The 21,115-nt window shown below is 58.8% G+C and overlaps 8 protein-coding genes across 9 annotated transcripts; 3 read left to right on the forward strand and 5 right to left on the reverse strand.

Annotated features, from left to right (window-relative positions):
- Positions 1 to 42: 42 nt before the first annotated feature.
- On the reverse strand, positions 43 to 1,903 carry JDV02_000242 (uncharacterized protein). Of its 2 annotated transcripts, XM_047981025.1 has the most exons (4): positions 1,636 to 1,903; positions 800 to 1,568; positions 657 to 750; positions 43 to 603 (listed from the first exon to the last, which is right to left on the reverse strand). In XM_047981025.1, exons 1-4 carry the CDS (start codon positions 1,672 to 1,674, stop codon positions 561 to 563), a joined length of 945 nt encoding a protein of 314 aa, XP_047836983.1. In that variant the 5' UTR covers positions 1,675 to 1,903; the 3' UTR covers positions 43 to 560. The 2 variants fall into 2 exon arrangements, with proteins under 2 accessions (XP_047836983.1, XP_047836982.1); XM_047981024.1 differs by having other exon boundaries at positions 43 to 750.
- Positions 1,904 to 3,323: 1,420 nt separating this feature from the next.
- Positions 3,324 to 5,910, reverse strand: JDV02_000243 (uncharacterized protein; the record flags this gene model as incomplete). Its single annotated transcript, XM_047981026.1, has 4 exons — positions 3,324 to 4,747; positions 4,823 to 5,369; positions 5,424 to 5,569; positions 5,631 to 5,910. 4 exons carry the CDS (start codon positions 5,908 to 5,910, stop codon positions 3,324 to 3,326), a joined length of 2,397 nt encoding a protein of 798 aa, XP_047836984.1.
- A 915-nt stretch (positions 5,911 to 6,825) lies between these two features.
- Positions 6,826 to 7,173, reverse strand: JDV02_000244 (uncharacterized protein; the record flags this gene model as incomplete). The annotated part of the gene is made up of 1 exon (XM_047981027.1): positions 6,826 to 7,173. One exon carries the CDS (start codon positions 7,171 to 7,173, stop codon positions 6,826 to 6,828), a length of 348 nt encoding a protein of 115 aa, XP_047836985.1.
- A 347-nt stretch (positions 7,174 to 7,520) lies between these two features.
- Positions 7,521 to 8,516, reverse strand: JDV02_000245 (uncharacterized protein; the record flags this gene model as incomplete). The annotated part of the gene is made up of 2 exons (XM_047981028.1): positions 7,521 to 8,222; positions 8,292 to 8,516. The coding sequence occupies 2 exons, from the start codon at positions 8,514 to 8,516 to the stop codon at positions 7,521 to 7,523; spliced, it is 927 nt and encodes a 308-aa protein (XP_047836986.1).
- A 1,410-nt stretch (positions 8,517 to 9,926) lies between these two features.
- On the forward strand, positions 9,927 to 11,565 carry JDV02_000246 (uncharacterized protein; the record flags this gene model as incomplete). Its single annotated transcript, XM_047981029.1, has 3 exons — positions 9,927 to 10,111; positions 10,180 to 10,988; positions 11,057 to 11,565. The coding sequence occupies 3 exons, from the start codon at positions 9,927 to 9,929 to the stop codon at positions 11,563 to 11,565; spliced, it is 1,503 nt and encodes a 500-aa protein (XP_047836987.1).
- Positions 11,566 to 12,677: 1,112 nt separating this feature from the next.
- Positions 12,678 to 13,691, forward strand: JDV02_000247 (uncharacterized protein). The gene is made up of 2 exons (XM_047981030.1): positions 12,678 to 13,004; positions 13,101 to 13,691. Exons 1-2 carry the CDS (start codon positions 12,709 to 12,711, stop codon positions 13,672 to 13,674), a joined length of 870 nt encoding a protein of 289 aa, XP_047836988.1. The 5' UTR covers positions 12,678 to 12,708; the 3' UTR covers positions 13,675 to 13,691.
- Positions 13,692 to 13,894: 203 nt separating this feature from the next.
- JDV02_000248 (uncharacterized protein) lies at positions 13,895 to 15,908 on the forward strand. The gene is made up of 2 exons (XM_047981031.1): positions 13,895 to 14,262; positions 14,423 to 15,908. Exons 1-2 carry the CDS (start codon positions 14,020 to 14,022, stop codon positions 15,539 to 15,541), a joined length of 1,362 nt encoding a protein of 453 aa, XP_047836989.1. The 5' UTR covers positions 13,895 to 14,019; the 3' UTR covers positions 15,542 to 15,908.
- Positions 15,840 to 18,275, reverse strand: OLE1 (Stearoyl-CoA 9-desaturase). The gene is made up of 2 exons (XM_047981032.1): positions 17,450 to 18,275; positions 15,840 to 17,377 (listed from the first exon to the last, which is right to left on the reverse strand). Exons 1-2 carry the CDS (start codon positions 17,742 to 17,744, stop codon positions 16,239 to 16,241), a joined length of 1,434 nt encoding a protein of 477 aa, XP_047836990.1. The 5' UTR covers positions 17,745 to 18,275; the 3' UTR covers positions 15,840 to 16,238.
- Positions 18,276 to 21,115: the final 2,840 nt, after the last annotated feature.

The following is a 21,115-nucleotide window of genomic DNA, read 5'->3' on the forward strand; positions in this document are numbered from 1 at the left end:
GCAGTCTACATTGTGAGCAGCTAACTGCCTCAGGGGTAGCAATGCCGCCTTAGTAGCTTGCCAAGCAGCTCTCCCCGTACGGCGTCATGCGCATCCGTCGCCGATCCGACGTGAAACGTTCCCACCATGGACGTGTGTGTGTGCGAAGAAGGGTCCTAAAACTGGTATTCGCTACGCATCTATTCCATGCATGTCCTGGACTCCTCTGCGTGGTAGAAGCACCGAGCGCCTTCGCCGCCCAGCTCTAACAGCTGACCGTAGGCGTCCTCGTCGTGGAGCAGGGAATAGCCAGTGTTCGGCCACGCCACGCTTTTGTAACCGCCACAGTTCAGGCGGCAAATTTTGGCTAGGCTCTACGTCCATAATCTATCGTTTTTTCATGAAGCGGCGTGATTGTGTTTGAAGAAACAAGGAAGCCGTTCCTTGGCCGTACGACAATCGCATGACAAGACCAAGTTTGCCACGAACGACCGTGTGCGCCCGGGAGGCCTCAGTTGCTGGTGCAACAAATTGCTCGACCTGACACGAAACGATCTCGTCTCTGTCTTCGTCTCGTCGTGTTACAATCTCGCAATCGCAGAGTCTGTGCGCGAAGGCGCAATCCTTGGCCAATGTATTACTTAGCTTGTTGGCATCACTGTGCCGGGGGGGCGTACTGGGCAATGACGACTGCTTTGCTTGATCGGGATACTTCTTGTACCGCCGAGGCCTCGACAGCAAACAGTAGCATGGTGGTGCGTACCACGAGCTCTGCCCAACGTCAGACGAGATCCCGCCGTACGGGTAGGGACAATCGTACCTTCGTAAACGAGTGAGTATGAGACTGCCTCATCGTCGTCCGGGCCGGAGATGAGTGGCATTCTCTCCGATGGCTTAACCTTGTTGCTGAAGCGCAGCCCAACGCTCTTTGCCGGATCGACCCAGAGGAATTGATCTGTGTCTATGCCGGACGCACCGGAAGACGATGCCGCAAAGCGCTGTGAGTCGTCGTCTGTCGGCCGGTAGGTGCTGGAAGCGGCCAACTGATCCAGCCAACCTCTCCAGATGCGAATCACACCGTCGCAGGTGTTGACGTGGCTGACGTAGAACCCCGGGCGCGCGGTCTCCTTGACGACGTTGGTAACGGTGCACAGCTGCGAGAACAGCTCTCCTTCATCAAGATAGACCTCTTGCGTCGCACAGTCATCCTCGCCGTCTCGTTGGCCGCCTGGCATGGCCAGCGACTGCTGCGGCCAATCTGGCCGAAGCCTGCGGTGGCGATTCTCCTCGGTCAGCACGGGTCGGAAGGACGAGTACATCCTAGGCAGATCTTGAAGCCTCGGTGAGGCATCGTCTATGGCGTCCGCCCCGGCAACCTTGGTCCCGAGGTAGCGACACGCGAGATATGGCGTGGATATCTTTGCGCTGGGGTGGTAGCACTCGAGGATCAGCTTATGCTCCGGCATAGAGGCCACGTCTATCAGGCGGCGGTACAGGACACGCGCAGCCACGGAGTGGAAGCGCCGACTGGTGGATGCAGCGAGCACCAGCTGCCGGGATGAGAGCCATGATAGCGCAGCGGCCAGTATCTATTCGGTGTCAGCCATGCCACAGGGATGCGGCAGATGGGGCGCCGCCCTCGGGCGTCGTCCTTACCTCGGTTGGCAGCTCATCGACGAGCGAGGGCGAGGCCATGTCGCGATAGCTTCTGCCCCGACGACAATGGAACTTGTTTTACCGTTGCTCTTGCGATGGAATGTCATTCATTAGATGGAAGGTGAGCGCGCAGTGTCACTCAACGAGGCTCGCCCGCGAGCGAGATGGGGGGTGAGTGCGTGAGCCTATCACGAACGGGCATTTCAACGCGGCCGAATGGTTGAATGACCTCACCTTTCGTGGCGTTAGTCAGCCACACAATCCATGCCTCGAGGCTCACGCCATCAAAGACTTCGCGCTTGATTGCCTACAAAGACAGGATACGATGGATATTATGATGATTACGCCGAGGAAATTGACTCACCCCCGGGATCTCTCTATATCGAGAGCGTTATAAATCGCTATGCTATGTCCTTTATAAGTACTTCGTATGCTTCGTCATTTGATTACCCTATACTTCGTATTCGTTAGTTGATTTCCACTGGAAGTCTAAGGTCTAAGACAGCAAAGCTCAGCAATACTATTTATTTCCTAGCTGTGCCGTGTATAGGTATACTACTTCATATATACCTGGGTAGGAATGGCCCATAGCTCACTCACCTTGTCTACTACAGCTTACACTTTGAGCATCCAACCTTTTACATTCTGACGAGGCATACTTAGCAGCTTAACGCTCTCCTCTACTCCTCCCTATCTCACCCACGCCCGGCACCCGTGCCGCCGATGGCCTCCTTCTGCAAGCTTCATATGTATGTTAGAATTTACGTCCCATGTCCGCTGCGCTTTCATCTCCGCGGCTTCACAACCAACCCATGCCATGCCATGCCATGCCATGCCATCCCATCCCATTCCCACCTCCGCGGCAGAGAGACCAACAGACCCCGAGTTACATTGCGCCATTGGGCATCCGTGTCGGATTGGTAGCGGCGGTGAAGCGCTGGTAGTGGTGATGTGCTGGTGAAGATGGCGGTACGTACAGTATAGTGATGGTAGTGGTGGTGCTGCGCCAACCAGCCAGCCAGCCAGTCAGCCAATAGGATGCACGCCGCTCACCCAATTCGGACGGGCCGCCCGCTCTCGTATCGTATCGCGCCACCGCGCCGCCCGGCTCCCCCGGCTGTCGGACACACGCGCGCGTGGGGGCCGGTCGCTCTTTTTTTCCGCGCGTGGTGGGATGATGGATGATGGGCCGCAACGCGCGCCGCCGCCGATTGACTTGACACTGAAAGACACATGTTCGTACGCCATGACCACCACCACTACCACCGGAAACAACAACAGCAACACATGGGGTCGCGGGTGCGCTGCTGCTACTGCTGCTGATGGGTGACCAGAGGCTGGGCTTGCGTCCAAAGCCGGCCGCCGCTCTACTGCGGCGGGAGCTCTGATCTGAGCCTCGTAGAGTGTTGTCATGGGCATCATGTCCACATCAGCTCAATGCACGCGCCGACCGGGCATGTACTTGTAGTCGTATCTCGATCTAGCCACTGTATCGCGATCTCTATTTAGGGAAACACTCGTGGACGTCATAACAATGTCGGGTATTTTCAAAGAATGGACTTGGCCCCCTCGACAACGCCCAAACGATGCTCTGCAGAATGCACGAGCCCCAACTGGCTCCCTTTTCTATCACAGGACATGTACCGGTACCCAACGCCTTCATGTATCAAACTACCAACCAAGCCAGCTTAGTGATGGCCGTCCTTGCTCCGCGCATCTCTAACCGCCGACTCCACGGCATCCCTCAGGTCGACGTGGAAGAACGGTCTGTCCACGCCGCTCACCGCCGCCTGTTTCCCATCAAACCCCTGCACCGGTCGTGGGGATGTCGGTGTTCCCTGGGTCGTGGATGCGCAGCTCAGCGACTCGGGCGTCCTAGCCCCAGCGGTACGCTCCTCGTCCTGGTCCAGCTCCGTGATCCAAGTGTTTCTGCCAAACACTGGCCAGTCCCTCTCCGTGAGCGTCGAGGCGATGCTGTAGACTGGGTGCCAGTTCCTGATCGCCTCTAAATTACGCGAGGTCGGGTAGCCGAACCCGGCTGCCGCGAGGGCGCGGCGCGTCCAGCGGTTGTGGACGTTGGCAAAGTGCCACTCCACCGTGTCCGGCGCGGCGTGTCGGTCGAATGTGTTCCTCAAGTCAATCAGGCCCTGCACCGAAGTGACATCGACGTTGTTGACGGCCGCAAAGTCGAATACCATTGCACGGAGGTAAGGCAGCGATTCCGACTCGCTGTCGTAGGTGCGTGGTCCCGGATCGTTCCAGAGGCGGTCCGACTCCCTCTCAAACTCTTCGGGCGACATACGCCGCGTCCTATCCATGACGTACTTGGTCAACGTGTCCACATGGTAGGCCTGATTGGTGTAGTTGAACCCTTCGCTTAGGCGATAAACAAAGACGCCTGGGTAAGGACTGTCGATCTTGATGTTGGGGTTCGATGGTCCCCGTCGTTCCAGAGGCAGGAAGACCTGGTGCGACTGATGCGAGCTTTTGCCATCCGGACCGAGGTCCTTCTCGCCGCGAACACGTCTCACATGCGCGATACCAAGAAACGTGCCCTGCTTCCTGGCGATCCGGAACAGCAGCACCGCTACCGAGAGGACGACTCCAGCATAGATAGACGCCTCCAGGGATTCAAAGATGGCCAACAAAACACCAACAATCCAGATAAGCAGCTCGATGGGTGACAGCTGCCAGTACTTGTACAGCTTCGCTGGCGGTGTCATCAAGTTGCACACCGCGTGAATGATGAGTCCGGCCAGCGCGGCCTTGGGTATAAAGTAAAACACCCCCGTGAGGGCGTAGAGGGCCAGCACGAGCACCAAGGCGCTGAAGAGCCCGGCGAGGGGCGTTCTGACACCGGCCTTGGACAGAACCGCAGACGCGCCAAAGGAGCCAGTGCAGACGTAGCCGCCAACAAATGGGCTGAACATGTTGGCCATGCCGAGAGCGACAATTTCCTGCGACGGGTTGATGGTGTAGCCGTGGAGGCGTCCCATGGCTTTCGAGATGGCTATGTGTTCAATCACCAAAATGATGGCCACGGCAGGCAGTTCGGGCAAAATCGCCTTGACCAGTCCGCTGTCCGGGTGCGGAACACTCGCCTCCTGAAAGCCTGTTAAAGAGTCAGTGAGCTTTTCTCGGGTTGCGCCTCAAGTTCACACTGAGACGGTGTTGGTCATAAACTTGCCTCGCTCAATCGTGCCAACAATCTGAAATTTGTGTTGGTCCTTTGACAATCCCCGATTCGCCAGGTAGCTGATAAAGGTGAAAAGCAGCATGGTGAACGTCAGGCGGAAAGACGAGAGGGACCCCCAAAGGCGCTTTTTGTGAGGCATGCGCAGCTCCATCCTGGAGCAGAAGCTCTTGATTGCAAAAAGCAACGCGATAGACGTCAGCCCAATGGCAGCGTCGGCTCGCATGGTAGGTAGCCTCTGGAGGCTGCTGATGATAACCTTGTAGGGGGCTTCTCTAGTATTTACCCCCTGCAGCCCCAGAGCGACTGGAAATTGAGTCGACATAATGGTGATGCTCGCAGCGGTGATGAACGCCGAGATGGGAATATATGGAATGAACTCGATGACCCATCCTAGTCGAAGCAGCCCGAAAAACAGAAGAACGGCGCCGGACAGCATGCCTAGGGCGTGGGCAATCTGAGGCGCCGAGTACTTGTCGCCGTGGGACTCTTTAATGGAACCCACAACATTGCCGACGAGTAGCGACCCCACTGCCGTGGTCTGGGGAGCATGTCAGTTTCAGGGATGCGATTTAGCACAGTGAGCGTTGCTTACACCAATGACAATGTCTTTGGAGGTGCCAAACATCCAATACGTTATAGCACCAGTAAAGGATGTGTATAAGCCAAAGGCAGCATCCAAGCGGGCAAGAGCCGCGTATGCCAGAGCCTGTGGCACCACGACAAGGCCGATGGTGATGCCTACGCGGGGGAGTCAGCAAAAGGGGCAATGAAAGGCAGCCGGGTCTGTCTGTGACCTTACCGGCAAGAACGTCGCCAGCCAGCCAGCGCACATTGTATCTCCTTATCCACGAGGCCGACGGGAACAGCTCTGTGATGTAGCTGATGGCGCCATCGCGGGTAGGTACCAGCTCCTTGAACACCTCCGCAACGGCGGGTTCGTTTTCGAGGTACGTGTCTGCCGGGTCTATGACGCTGCGGGCACGCTGCTCGAGGTCCAGCGGGACCTGGGCGTACCGCTCGTTGACGTCGATGCCGAGCACCTTTTCCACCACGAAGCTGGTGGCTCGCTGCTGGGCCATAGCGCCTGTCCTCGCCCGGTGGGCTCTGCGGGCGGAGTAACCAAAAGTTTGCACGATTGCTGGCTAGCTCGTGTAACACCAGACCATATGGACAGCGGGTGAATTCGCAAGGGGTGAAACGGAAGTGGAGCGGCGTATAGTGAGTATGCTTTGATGGACGAGGCGGCGAAGGTTAGGGTAGTGCCGGTACTGAAGATGTACGAGTCGCCGTCGGTCTGGCCATGGATGGATAAGGGAGAAGAGTACTGATGCTGCTTTGCAAGACAAGGGGCAGATCCCTCTTTGGAGAGATGAGGGGGGGCGGATCGTGATCTGGTTAAAAGAAAACGGGTGTGCCGAGCGGGTGTGTTGCAGGCCGGCGTCGTGCTGCCAAGATCGGGCACGGGAGTCGGTGGCAGCGGACGGCAGGTGCGTGGCGAGTGAAACTGCCCCGGAAGAGCGTCTGGGCTCCAGCATCATCCCCGGGCCTTGGCGGCGGGGGACAGCAGGGCAGGAGGCCGCGCTCACTAGAAAGTCCAGGGGCATGTCATGTCATGCCCTGCCATGTAGGTAGCACTCGCGTGCTGTAAATTGCGGCAACTATCGTACCCAGGGAGCGGTAGCGGCCGGCCCAATCTTGCCCGGCGGCTGTTTGTTGGATCGCAGCAACCGATCATGCGGCGCAGATCCCTCGGAAAATGTCTCATCGGCTGCCCAGCCCCGGGTGCCGCGAGCTGTTCACCCTCGACTCTGGACAAGTAGCGGCAGCGGGCGACGGTGGGTGTGCGAAATCACCATGGCCCGGCGTGGCTGGCCGGGCCAGTCGCCGTCGCGCCCGCCTCTTTCAGGGAGGAGGCGAGCGCTTGCGGTGGAGTGGATGGCCCCTCCAGGGCTGCTGGTCGCCGAGACGCCCCCACGGACAGCGGACGGCTGGGCCTACGACCCGACGGCGTCCAGGGCTGCAACGGCCTGCAACGGCCTGCGACGGGCGGCAGTCGGGGCGCCACGCCGGCACTCCAGCCCCGCGTCGCGCTGCCGTCGCCGAGAGCCTCCACCGAAGCCCTGCCGTCCCGAAAGCCGCCCGCCGCCGCTGCCGTCCGACCTGCTGCTGATGCCAAGCAACGTAATACCTTGCGATGGCCCGCAACGCTGCAGCAGGCAATGCCCCGTCCCGAAGAATTTGTTTGGTTTCTTGATTGTGGTAATTCTTGTGTTTTTTTTTTCTTGATTATTGTTTTTGCATCGATTAGTAGTAGGCCGCTGCAGCACATGGCAGCCCATCATCGTGCGTGTTTCAAGCAGCCCTTGAAACAACTCCACGCTGGAATGGCCAGAGTACACGCGTCTCGGCTGCGCGCCCCGTTTCGATTCCAGTACACGGTGACGCCATCTCCACTAGCATGCAGGACTTCAATCGACCTCGTCATCGTCTCACTTCGTCGTCCTTAGCGGGGGAGCCGGCCAGCCTTTTATCTGTCGTGCTGCGAGTTGAGGCCGCATGTCAGGCTTCCCCGAAACGGGCCAGAGAGGAGCGGGCACTGCCGACGCGGTGCAGCGCTGCGAGGCGTCCACCCTTACCCTTGCATTTTGTCCGACATCTTCATCCGATATGCTGCATTCTGCAGGATGTGTTAGGCCGACTGACGTGCGTCCAGCATCATCATCGCCTCAGCCTCTTCCTCGGCCTGGTTGACCCCATTGGTCACGGCCAGGCCGCGCTTCCGCATTGCATCTTCCACATCTTGGCGCGTCAGCATCCTCTCCCGAAACACGGGCAGATCGTCCTTGCGCTGGCGGAGCCATCCCTCCAGGCTGCGCATCGCCACTACCAGGAACCCAAGCTCCTCGCGGTCCACGTCGAACACCTCCCACCACTCCGCCTCAGGCGTCTTCGCGTCCAGGTCACGGGCCGCATTGTATATGGCGGCCACCGCCAGGGCGTGCGGCTGATGCGTCAGGTAAAGCATCTGCGGCGAAAGCAGGGCCGTGTTGAGGTACTGCACTACGCGTGACGACGCCTCCGACCCCGGACGCGACAAGAACTCGAGCGTCTGCAGGTACGTGATGGCTAGAGGATGCGGCAGCGCAACGTGCGTGTCAAAGGACAGCGAGTAGAGAATGCGCGCCTCGATTGCCATGATGCGGTTCGAAAACGCCAGGTAGTCGGTTTCGCTTTGGTAGTATGACTTTGGGTCGTCCGCGGGCGGCTCGCCGGTGCGAAACAGGGTCGAGCCGGCCGACAGCAGGTAACTGTAGACGTTGGCGACGTCTCGCGGGGAGCGCGGCTTTGGTCCCATCTTGCACACGAGATAGACGACGGCAGCGGAGACGTCCTGCGTGGCCACCTGTTAGCTGGGTCCAGCGCCATGGCACACGCGGGAGTCGGCAGAAGGCAAACGTACGCTGAACTCGTGGGCCATGATCGAGTCCACCAGCCAGTACCGCGCGAGGAGCACGTTGGCTTGCGCCGCCACGGCCTGCGGGGCGCGCAGCAGCTGGCCGGCGGCTTGGGTCAGGCATTGCGTCGCGACAAAGACTGACTCCTGCAGGTCCTGTGGCACCGACGACAGCGACGGGCGCAGCAGGAGCTGCTCCGTCGTAGCGAGCGGGTTGGTGAGGTGTGACATGGCGATGGCGACGACGACGGGGCCGCGGGGGGCGGAGGGCGGCGCGGTACTGCTATGATGGGAGGTTCATTTCGAGATGCCGAGGCGTTGGCAGCAGCAAGTCAGGTTGCCTTTGACTCGCGGTGTCGATGCTACTACGTGGAAAGTATGTCGTCAATTCGGCAGCGCGAGTCAAGAAGCTTCCTCTGTGCAGCGCGTTTTCTGTATTACGTAAGACAAACGACTTTGTCTCACCCTCGCGAATCACAGTCACGACGCCTTCACCGGCTTAGGTTCCACGTCGACATTCTTTGGCTGGAGTCTGCGCCCAACCCCAACAGCGGCTATAGAGAGCTCATGGTGTATCGTCAACTGCTGGAGGGCAATGGCTTGCGGCCCGAGCAACCACAGACTTCGCTTCCGCGAGCGCAAACGGATTGAGTTGATGGCGTCGCTGGTTGTCCTCGCGCAATGTCATTCAACGACTTGCACGAGGCCAAATTAGCGTCCCCCGTGTTGCTTTCTGCAACTCTAACAAACAAAGCAATTATGCCAGAGCCTCGATACAAGGTCCTCCACATGCACGCTGGGTCCCGACCCGTCCCCTTGTCGGAGACGCCACTTCCTTTTCACTACCCTACATGCCCGGCTTCCCGATCCGGACAGCTTCAGCCTCAAGATCTCGATAGCCCCAGTTCTCATTTTTTGTTCATGCCTTGAAAGCTGGTTTGACAACATGAGGAGCCCAGGCCTGACTGGCAAATAGCTTTCGTACGATCAGGAGCGGTGCGGTTGCACATGTGCGACGGATCGCTTGTACCACCGCCCCATCAAGTGCACCTTACTCTGTACTCGTACATGAACATCGTCTCCACGATGTTATATCGGACAAAAGCTGTTGGTCGCGGCTGCGCAATCGATCGTCCATTCGCACCAGAGAACCCCCAAACCCTCGCTTCTCTGACCTCGCGCATTGCCGATCACAACCCCTACGGAGTCGTCCCCCCCTCCCGTGCACAGTCCAGCACATGCATCATCCCTAGACATGCGTCTTGCGCGGCCCGAAGGAGGCGTGCCGTAACTTTCAGCCGTCGGGACCCCTGCGCCCTCAACAAGACAATGTCTCGTCCTACCTCAATGTTGGATCGTGGGCATCGGCGGCCGGGCGAAGAAACGGGCGGGATCCTGTGTCCCAACTACCGGACCAGGATGGGCATGGGAAGCGTTGTTGGCCCTGGTCCTGAGAAATTTCTCCCGTGAACGGAGCGGCTATAAGTCGCCTGTGAAGCCGGCATGGCGTAACGCTTTTGCGTGTCGGGCTGAGGGGTGGGAAGAGGCGCCGAGTTTCGCTGCCATCTTCGACATCTGAGCAGGCTGTCGCAACCAGACGCACGTCGACTCGCTTCCGCCTGCTGGGTGGGTTGGACGACAATGAGCCAGACAGCTCCCCTCCTGGCCGATGTAGAAGACGAGCCACGAAGCTACGTCCGTGAGCCCAATGGCCAAGAAGATGTCAAGCCTGTTGTTGTCCACGGCTCGCCAGACGATGCTCAAGAGTGGCCGCCCTCTGTCAAGTGGAGCATGGTGGCCCTGGTGTCGCTTTCTGCCTTCTCAGTGTAAGTGTACGATCCCTCCGCCTAGAATCCGTCCGGGGGATCTTGACTGATTGACATGCACATTTCAGAACCTATGGTTGTCTCTCAGTCGCCCCAGTGGCCACTCGCATCGCCAACGACCTCGACGGCGGCGACAGCGGCAAGTCCGCTGCCGCACTCCTAGTTACGATCTGGGAGCTGGGAGAGGCAGCCGGACCGCTGCTTATCGCGCCGCTGGCAGAGATGTTTGGGCGCCGGCCGCTGTACAACGTCGCCAATCTGCTCTTCGTGGCGGCGACGATGCTCGGGGCGCTGTCAAGGGACAAGGGCGAGTTCGTCGCCTCGCGGGCGCTCACGGGCATGGCCGTGGCGGCCAACGTGCTCAACCCAGCCATCATCGGGGACATGTTTCCGACAGAGCAGCGGGGCGCGGCCATGAGCTGCATCATGTTCGCGCCGCTCGTCGCCAGCTCCGTCGGCCCGGTGTTCAGCAGCATCCTTGCGGACCGCATGGGATGGCGCTCTGTGCCCTGGACAAGCGCTGCTCTGGCGGCGCTGTGCGTGCTCGCATTTTCCACTTGCTTTCGGGAGACGTACAGGGCCTCCATACTTCGACGCAAGATTACCTGGATCCGTAAGGAATCCGAGGATGAACACTCGTCACATATCGATTCTCTGACGAGGGAGATCACTGTCGTGGGCAGCCCTACCGGTATATGGAGCTCTATGATGAGGCCCATCACAGTGTTTCTTGACTCTGGTGTTCTGGCCTCGCTGTCGCTGTTTGGGTCGCTCATGTTTTCGTATTTCTACGTCATTTCTACGACGCTCCCAGACATCTTGGAAGAAGTATACCAGTTTCCGTCATCCATGACAGGCTCGGCGTTTCTGGCAAATGGTGAGAATAAATCCACGCATTGTTTATTTACTCACTTACCGTCGCTTGCTTACACACTATATTTTCAGGAGTTGGCAGCTTGATTGGTGTTGTCATCTGCAACTTGACCCTGGACAGGATATACATCAAACTCAGCAACGACAACAATAAGGGAGTCGGCCTACCGGAGTTCCGCCTGCCCCTGACGCTCATCGGTGTCGCGACGATGACCCCCGCAGTAGCACTCTATGGCTGGTGTGCCGAATATCGGTTGCCGCTCTATCTATTCGTGGTGTCCGTCGTCTGGATCCGCGTTTCCATGACGGTCGCGTTTGTGCCGCTGATGCCGTACGTGGTGGATGCGTGTGGGACGTATTCGGCGTCGGCTCTGACGGGCACGATTGTGATCCGGTGTCTCGCGGGCACGTTTTGCCCTCTGCTGACGGCAGAGATGATAGAGCGTATGGGGTACGGGTGGGCGTTTACGACTTTGGCAGTGGTGAGCTTGGTGGTTGGTATCATCCCTGCGATGATTTTCCGTTACGGATCTCGCTGGAGGCAGCGTTCAAAATATACCAAGACCACTGAAGGAGCTTGAAGTGTGGTGTCATGGCAAGACATTATATGCGCTTGATATAGAAGCTGGGAGTACAATCTCGTTTCCCAGTTCATAGTATGAGCAGGGGCGGCCGACCGACTCCGTACTCCTGTCTCTTGATGGAACGTCTATGACATGCCTCCGGTAGATGGCCCGTTACGAGGAAGTACTACTCTTAAACCAGGGCACACACAATACGTAAGTGATAGGCATTATGAGGACCAACACTGGTCGCAATGACGGTAATATAACATCTTGTACAGGATATACCATGGTCGACAGCCCATGTTCCAGCGCAGGGGGTTGTGGAGCGTAGCTTTGCTTGCATGCGATCCCGTGCAGTGCTTCTCCGCGATGAGCCTGCTTCCACTTAGGCGCCAACTTACCAATCATCCAACTTCACCTGCTGCTAAAGGTCTCGCGAATTAGCCTCATCATAATGCGACGCCCTGCCCCGGCTTCGTCGCGGAGCTAGCTGGCCGCCCCGACCGAGAATCGCGTCTTGCAGCGTGAGAGAAGTGGCAAAGAAGCAATAACCCGAGCCAGTCCGTATTTCAGAGGCCATCTTTGAATCAGTCTGCAAGGCCTTGCGGGTAACTCAGTGTTCTCGGACGGGGCGGGACAGGACTGCAGGAAGATGCGTGAAGCCAAGTGATACATCCACGCCAGAGCTCAGCTCAACCTCGTCAGCAAAGCAGGGACGCGCCCAGGATGTGTGCATGCCAGAGGCTTCGCTGAAAAGCATTGCGGCGATTACGTCTAGTGCAATTGCAGGTATTTCGGCCTCCATTTTCAGTCTGAGTCACTGAACGTAAGATGAAGCCAGACTGACAACTGAATCCTGATGCAGCTGAGCAGCATGGCGGGCCCGCGACGAGTGCAATGTCCTGTGACGAATACCGAGGTTATGACAAACACGCCCAACCGATTACGAGCTCGCTTCAATGCTTCAAGCGGCGAATGACGTATCGAGCCTCCACTGCGAAACCAACATCGTCAGGACCGAGCGGAGTTTGCGCCTCTATGACCACTATCTCCGACTGGGAAAGACGACATATAACCGAGCCTGCGTCTGCACACACGGGACTCATCTAGAAAGAATTCTCGTCCCAGGATCGTATAAGCAGACACGCCAAAGTCGCCATGTCGGACCCCGTCTGGCTCATCACCGGCGCGTCGAGCGGTTTCGGCCTATCTCTTGCGCTCCGGGCTCTCAAGGCCAAGCATCGCGTCATTGCCGCCGTTCGCAGTAAGACCAAGTCCGCCGATGCCGTCAAGACAATTACCGGCGGCGGCGGCAAAGTCGTCGAGCTGGACATGACGGAGTCGCAGACGAGCATCGCCGCCAAAGTGAAGCAGGCCGAGGATATCTACGGACGAATCGACATTCTCGTCAACAATGCGGGTTACTCGCAGCTCGGGGCGCTGCAACACTTTACGTGAGTGGAATCCCACTCCATTCAAGCCAAGCCGCTGGGCTTGTTGGTGGGTAAGGGCGGGGAGCGAGACGTATGGCTGACGAAAGAGAGAGGCAGAGAGGACGAATTCATCCTGCAGTACCGGACCAACGTCTTCGGCCCGCTCTTCATGACACAGGCCGTCCTCGCGGGGATGCGCGCGCGCCGCAGCGGCCACATCGTCAACCTCAGCAGCGTCGGCGGGCAGGACGTGCTGCCGACGTGCGGGGCGTACAGCTCCAGCAAGTTCGCACTCGAGGGCATATCCGAGGGGCTGGCCAAGGAAGTGGCCGAGTTCGGCATCTCGGTGCTCATCGTCGAGCCGGGCGCGTACCGGACCAACTTCTTTCACGCGCTGCAGCGACCCGAGGGCGGGCAGCTCTCGGACGACTACAAGGGCACGGCGACGGAGGTCATGTTCGACAAGTTTGCGGAGATGACGGGCAAGCAGCCGGGAGACCCGGACAAGGCCGTGGAGCGCATGTTCCAGGTCATCACGGGCGAGGGCGGCGGCGGGAGGCTGCGAGGCAAGGTGCTGCGGCTGATGCTGGGCATGGACGCCGTCGAGCGCATCGAGAAGAAGACGGATAGGCTGCGTGAGGACCTGGCGGCGGCTCGCAGGCTCGAGGAGGAGTGGAGCACTCTTTTGTAGATGGTATGAGTACGAAGTAGTAGTAGAAACTCTGACATCTTTTGAGTTGTGAAGTCTCCAGGTTGGTGTGATGAGCAAGTGGACGGACAGTGTTGGGGGGGGGGGGGAATTGGCGGGTGAGAAGAGCTCCCCACCAAGCTGGGCAGCCGCCAGCCCACATGCGCCTTCCTTTTGGGCGAGCTATGTTCCGCCGCCAACTTCCAACTCGTCATCCCTCCATCGCATCATCACCAAACCGCCCTCCGCCGCCTCCACCCGATCGCGGCCGTGAACGTCTTCCCTCCGTCTGCGCTGCTACTCGCGCCATTGCGTCCTTCACCCCCCGCCCGATTGGCGCAAACTACCATGGCCGCCGCCGCCCCCTCCGCGGCTCCGGCGCCGCACTCGCCGAGCGACGAGAAGCCCGCCTTCGAGCTCAACCTCCAGCACGGCCACAAGGACCTTGTCCAGGCCGTCGCCTTCAACACCTACGGCGACCGCTGTGCCACAGGATCTGTTGATGGCCGCATCCGCGTCTTCAATCGTCATCGCGACGGCACCTGGAGGCTCTGCGACACGTGGAGCGCGCACGGCGGCGAAGTCCTCGAGGTGCGTCTGTGTCCGCGAGCTCCCCTCATTTATACATGCATTGTATATAGTGAATACATATATATGTACTACATGTACCTACATACATATGTATATGCCAGCAGCAGTTGATTGTATTCATGATGGGTTCTGGCTGACTCCTCCCGTCCTTCATGCGCAGCTGCAATGGCTTCCCGCCACCATATACCCCAATCTCATCGCCTCGCTCGGCATCGAGGGTTGGTTCCGGCTCTGGGCCGAGGACCCCTCCGCCGCGCCCGGCCGCCGCTTCTGCTCCGGCCGCTCCGTCTCGGGGCGGCCCGCCTTCGACACGCGCTCCAGCCGCGCGCCCTACCGCTCCTTCTCCATGAAGCACAATGAGGAGACGCGCCACACCTACCTTGCCCTCTTGGCCACCGACGGCCGCCTCACCATCTACGAGAACGACTCGCCCGAGAACCTGTCCGAATACACGTCCATCGACGCCTTCACCGTCTGCCCCCGCCCCAGCCGTGGTGAGGAGGTCTCGTTCCGCGTGCGCTTCGACCCCAACCCGGAGTCCTGCTACGCCGCCTTGCGCGCCGGCGTCCCCACCGACGCCCTGGGGCTCGTCGTCGCCGGCATGGACACGGTCAAGGTGTACCGCTCCCGCGACGTCGTGTCAGCCTCGTACGGCGTCTCCTCCACCCAGAAGGAGTTTTACCTCGCCGCTGAAATCGTCGGCCACCGCGGCCTCGTCCGCGACCTGGCATGGGCCCCCGGCAACATTCGCGGCTATGACATGATCGCGACCGCGTGCCAGGACGGCTACGCGCGCGTCTTCCGTCTTGACACGCCGCACTCGGACGACGACGGCAAGTCCTGGTCCGCAGCCGACCTCCTCAAGCCGGCCGGCGCCCAACCTATCTGGGACCCGGCGCCGAAAGACGACCCCGAGAAGTCGCAGCAGCAGCAGCAGCAGTCACAACCACCACAGCACCAGCAATCACAACAGCAACAGCAGCAACAGCAACAGCACAGCCACCCCTCCACACTGAGCGCCAGCCTCGCCAAATCGGGCCACCATGGCGACAGGCACTGGTCCGGCCAGCCCGGCCAGGTCAGGCACACGGTCCGCGAGCTCTCGCGCCTCGACAGCCACCGCACGCCCGTCTGGAGGGTCGGCTTCGACGACGACGGGCAGATCCTCGGCAGCACCGGCGACGACGGCCGCCTGCTGTGCTACCGCCAGACGCCCGACGGCGCCTGGGCCAAGAGCTCCGAGCTCATCATGATGAAGGCTCGCATGTTTGCGCCGTAAGCGTCTCACTCGCGCGCAAACACACACACACACACGTTGTTTTCTTCCAATACGGCGTTTGGTGAGGACAGGCGGATTTATGGGTAGGTAGTACCATGCGGTAGGGTATGTGGGCTTTTTCTTTGATGACCCAGTGGCCACGGATCCATGAACTTTGGTCACGCACTGGGCTTGTACGATACAGCAAAGTGTGTTGGGCGTTGCGGCGTTGGGTTGAATATGATGTCGGCGGCTCTAGAACCGCCAGGGGGTCTACCTTGAGGCATCATCACAAAGCGTTCAATCTGACAAAAGATTTGATCATTGTGTGTATTGATAGTATGGGGGTGTTAAAACCTCGGCAGACCGCCAGGGGCATATTCTAATGGTGCTTGCTCCTTGTGTCGTCACCAGTATTCGTTATGCTCTTTTCCCTTCCTTCCCAAAAGGCCGCTGCTAAACCTTGACAAATTATAAAACAACCCAACTCCGTTCCAACGCCAGTCATGATTTGTTTTGCTATGGGCGGGCTGCCGGTCAAGGGCTCTTTGGCAAGAGGTGGCGAGCGCTTGGGTCACAGCATTCGTCACAAGAACCCCAACCCACGCCCCGCCCGCCCCATACATCCTCAATCCTCAACCACATTAAGAGCCCCACGCCTGTTCCTGCATGGGAGCTGTGACGACCAAGTAGCGCGCTCAACGATACGATAAACCGTTCAGGCAGCGTCGGCGCTCGCCGCGGGGTCGAAGACCTTGGTAACCTGAGAGCCGGCGCGGACGATGCGCTGACCTGCTGAGTCGTTCATGTAGGTGACGTCCTTGTTCTCGAACTGAGCTCGCTTCCAGATCTCCACCTCGCAGCCGCCGCGCAGGACGCCGATGCGCATCGTGGAAAGCAGGTTGTGGGCGGCGTTGGAGTGGTTGTAGACGCCGCCGTTGAAGATGGCCGTGGCGTCCTTGCCGATGGCCGAGGAGATGAGGGCCTTGCCGCCGGGATGGTCCTTGATAAAGTCGCCCACATCGTGGATGACACCAGCGATGGCGATGAGGGCCTTGCCCTTGTTCTTGGCATCGTCGACGAAATCGTCCCAGCTAATGACGGGGAGCTGCTCGAGGGGAGTGCCCCAGTCAAGGGTAGCGCGCTTCTGGTCGAGCTTCTTCTGCAGCTGCTGGACGCGGCCCTTCTCGATCTCATTGGCACGGAACTGCTTGAGGTCGTAGGCGAGACCAAGGTACTTCCAGACACAGATCATCCACTTGGTGGGGTCGTACTGCCACCACTCAATGGCATTGCGGAAGTCGGAGGGGAACTCGTGGTGGAAGTTGTGGTATCCCTCACCGAGGGTGACGAGCGCGGTAATGACGTGGTCGCGGGGCGAGTTGCGGTCGTCAAAGGGCTGGTCGCCGAGCCAGTGGGCAAGAGAGTTGACACAGAAGGTGGCCTGCTGGACGAAGCAGATGCGAAGGATGCCGCCGTAGATGAAGCCGCCCCACCAGTCGCCCCAGCCGAGGCCGCAGACGAGCGTGGGGAAGACGAGAGCCATGGATATGACCGACTTGAGGTAGTTACGGTGCTGCCATACGACGACGGGGTCCTCGTTGAGGTCGGTGATGTCGGTGCGTCCCTTTCGCTTGGGGTTCTGCTTGAACACCATCCATCCCAGGTGGGAGTAGAGAAGGCCCTTGCGGACCGAGTAGGGGTCCTTTTCGGTGTCGGTGTAACGGTGGTGGGCGCGGTGTCCGGTAGACCACCAGCGGATGGAGCCCTCTACGGCGCCAGCGCCGACAGCGGCAAGATAGATCTTGAGGGGGAGGGTAGCCTTGTATGAGGTGTGGGCCCAAAGACGGTGGTACCCTAAGACGACGAGGTCCGGTCAGTATATGTTTTGGCGGATGAAAATGAATTCGAAGGCGGCTGACGACTTACCAGCTGTGATGCCGAGGCCGGTGTTAAAGTAGTAGATGACGGCGAAGATGGCGGTATAGAAGCGGAGGGGCACCCAGTAGGCCGAGATGAAGCCAATCATGGGGATGAAGATGATGAAGGTTGTGTTGAGCCAGTTGATGTGCTTGTGGATGTTGGACCAAGTCATGGGCGTGTCGGCGATGTGCACCTTGCTGGCATCCCACTTGCCATTGTTCCGGAGTGGCTTGTAGTCGGTTGTGCCGTCCGGGAAGGCCGCAGCCTGGGCCTTGGAGGCCGAGGTCGAAGACTCGGACATGTTGGGCGGCCGTCCGCTTCACTCGCAAGGTCGGTCGAGCAAGGCAGGAAGTGTGCCGGAGCGTGAGAACCTTTGGAGTGGTTGTCCCAACAGATACACGCACGACTGTACTGGGAGGGACTGTGCGCGAGGTGTGATGTGAGAAGATGGGAGAGAGAGAATGTGGTCGTGGTGTATACAGACAGAGAGGGAGGGAGGAGGGAGGAAGGTATAGAGGAGAATTAAAAAAGCGAAAGGAGAGAGAGCGTGCAAGAGAAATAGGCAATGCGGTTCGGAAAAGTATGGGGAATGCTGGGCGGGAGGCAAGGAGGGCGGTTGTTTTCGCCGGCGGGCGGGTTGGTTGGGGCGGACGCGGGCCAAAAGCTTTGAGCCTCGTAGTGAAGGAGCGTGTAAGCAGGCACCGAAGGGGGGGAAGGGACACAGAACCGGGGCGCGCCACCTGTCTCTGTCTCCACGTCGGCCTTTTCTGCGTCGTTTATGTCGGTCACCTTTTCCTTGATCTTTTACGGGACCGTTGATTCGTTGTCCTTGAATCTGCTGATTTCGGACCAGCCGGTGGCAGCGCAGCTCGTGAGCGGGCAGTTTTTATACTGCTGCTTGTTGCCCTCATGGTTCATGCATCGCGCGTCGCTCTTTCCCTCCTTTGCGTGCTGCCTCGGGACGGGATTGGACTGGCCCAGGCACATGTACCTGCGTACCTCGCCAACAAAAAAAAGTCTACGTCAAAGTACCAAACTCGGTACGTACACGGCACAAGGTACTACCTACTGCCGGCGAACAAATCCTGATTTCCTTGCCTCGTGCCTGGGAGGGCCAGCAGACCAGGCCTTCACATGGTAAAAAAGCATCAATGGCAAATGATAGCATCATCGCCAGCACCGGAAGCAGCGTATCTCATCCAAGCGTTGCCCAGCACGTTGGTAGGTAGGTCAGAAAGATTGCGCTGCCGAGGCGCAACAGGGCCCCCAAAAAAGTGGCCACCCACCCATCCATACCACCTGGGGGAGAGGACCCAACCCTTCTTCCCCAACAACTTTTTTTCCCTGGCCCCTGGTTTGGCAGCTGCAGCAGGCGGGCCCCGCTCGCATCGCAGGGGAGGCGCAATCTGGTCTGGGGGTTACCAGCGACCCACTAAAAGCGGAACCTTCGCCCGCCCGCCCGGGACGACGACCCTGTCAAGCGGGCTATAAAATAAGAGGGACTGCGAATCTTGCAACCTCGCTCGTATCACGATTTGCCCTCCTCATAGAAAACTTAAGATACCGGAATGGCCTTAAGGTTCTATTTAACGAGCTTATGTTTTTTATTTTAGCGATTTCTGCTTTTAAAAGTATGTAATACTCGTGGCGATTGATGAGTTCTAGGTAGAATTAGTAGGGATGATCGCTCTTGGTGTCCCTCTTTTTTTGCAACCCGCTTGCCTGTAGGTGGGTGGGTGGCGAGTTGCAACAGATAACCGTCTGGTCCCCTCCCGTTGGATGGATGGCACGATATGTACTTTCACGCCTGACTTCGGCGACGAGATACCTAGGCACACAGCAGGTAGGTCCTGGCCTAGGCCTTGGCCCCTTCCGCCTTTGCCAGAGTGAAACGGGATCCCGAGGCAGCTTCCAACAGAGGGACGAGGAACGGGAGGGAGGAGGTTGTGGCTGCTGTGGCGTACCTGTGCCGCGCTGTTGTTCAAGGGACTCGATTGTGCCTTGTGAGTAGCTTCGCATGCATACCTACCTAGTAGTACTACACTGACTAACTTCGTGAATGGTACGTCACAGCACGCCTTGTTGAAGACATGCGGCGGCGCTCGCTCGATTCTATGCCATGCTTCCTCATCTTGGTCGCGTATTCTCTCCAACACCATCCATCGCTGCGCGTTGCCACCCGTTCCTGCCCGTCTGTCTGTCGCTGGTGACAGTCAGGCCAAGATCATCGTATCCCCCCTCCCCTGGGATATAGACCCCACTACCCTCCACGTTCTCCCGAAAAGTATCCATCCATGGCAAGGGACACAGCACCCTGCATGCTTGACGAGGGTGGCCCGTGATTCACTCGGTAGATAGGTGCGTACTTCTGATCGTCGCCCTTTGCGCTCATGGACCTGAGCGGCGCGCCCCCATGCCGGTATTGCCCCGTGGCATCTCAACGCCATTACAGCAGTACCAAGAGTACGTACTTCGTACCATCATCATATGATGCCACAGGAGTAGTACTCCACGGCATCAAACATCACTTGGTCGCGTCGAGCCCTTGGGGGCCCCCAACGGCTTCGCAAGCATGTTGTCATGATGCCTCGGCCCCAGGATTGGGCATGCGCGTACATACGAACTTACTACGTAGTCGGATGTGGCAGGGAGGGACTTTGCCTTCTGAACCTGGCTTACCTTCCCTGCTCTCAACGATTTCGATTCCTACTATATCCTAGAATGACTGGGTACGTACGATATAGGTAAGTACGTACTACGTACTCGAGAACCGGGGCCGGGATGGGTTGCGTCTGGACTGTCGATGTCGACGTCGACCACGCTGCCGCCCGCGCCGGAGGTGGAGGGCGCGTTGGGGGAGACGAAAAGGCCGGGATGCCGGGAGCCCATGGTTTGGGCCCCGTCGGTTTCGGCGGGCCTGCTGGCCCAGCGCGTCCGCCACTCGGCCAGCATGTGCTGATGATGATGGCATCACTCTGCAACCCTACCACCTAGGCTAGTCATTGGCTAGGAGCTAATTGCTTCTCGGCATCGCAGCTAGGTGCTAGTGCTACGTAGTAGCTCCCGGCGTAGAAGGACTCGCTTCGGTGGCGATAATGATGGACGCTTCGCCATTGTGTTGATTGGCGCGAAGGCTGTGGTGGTCGTAGGTAAATGCTCTCTGCACCGGACCACAGAGCTGCCGCCCCTGGAGCTGCCTACTACTGCGAAGCCACTTACTTACACCGCCCAACGGCAATCCAAGCAGCATCCTACCGTAGCAAAGCTCAATCGCAGTCTATCATTCGTTCAATTCACCTTCCTCAGAACACTCAGAATGCGACGGACCCATCAAGGACATCATCTGATATTTCTCAGCCCAAGCCCCCCCATCGACAGCAAACCGACCGACCCCATCCCAACAATAGCCGGCCGGCCATTGACGGGAACGCCGCGAGGGCTGCCAGGTGAGGATACGAGTACGAACTACGGACTGTATCAAACGAACAGCAGATCTGGCCACCAGACACGCAAAACATCCGACTACCTAACCTACGTAGCAGAGAAAAGTCCGGAACGAAACAGCATTTATTTCACTGACACCAAACAGGGCCCGAGCTGCTAGGTTGCCAACCTGCCTACGCCCCGGCCCCGCCAATCAGACTGCCCAGCATCCCAGCCAGCCAGCCAGCC

Source organism: Purpureocillium takamizusanense, chromosome 1, assembly GCF_022605165.1.
Source record: "Purpureocillium takamizusanense chromosome 1, complete sequence".
Taxonomy (NCBI): domain Eukaryota; kingdom Fungi; phylum Ascomycota; class Sordariomycetes; order Hypocreales; family Ophiocordycipitaceae; genus Purpureocillium; species Purpureocillium takamizusanense.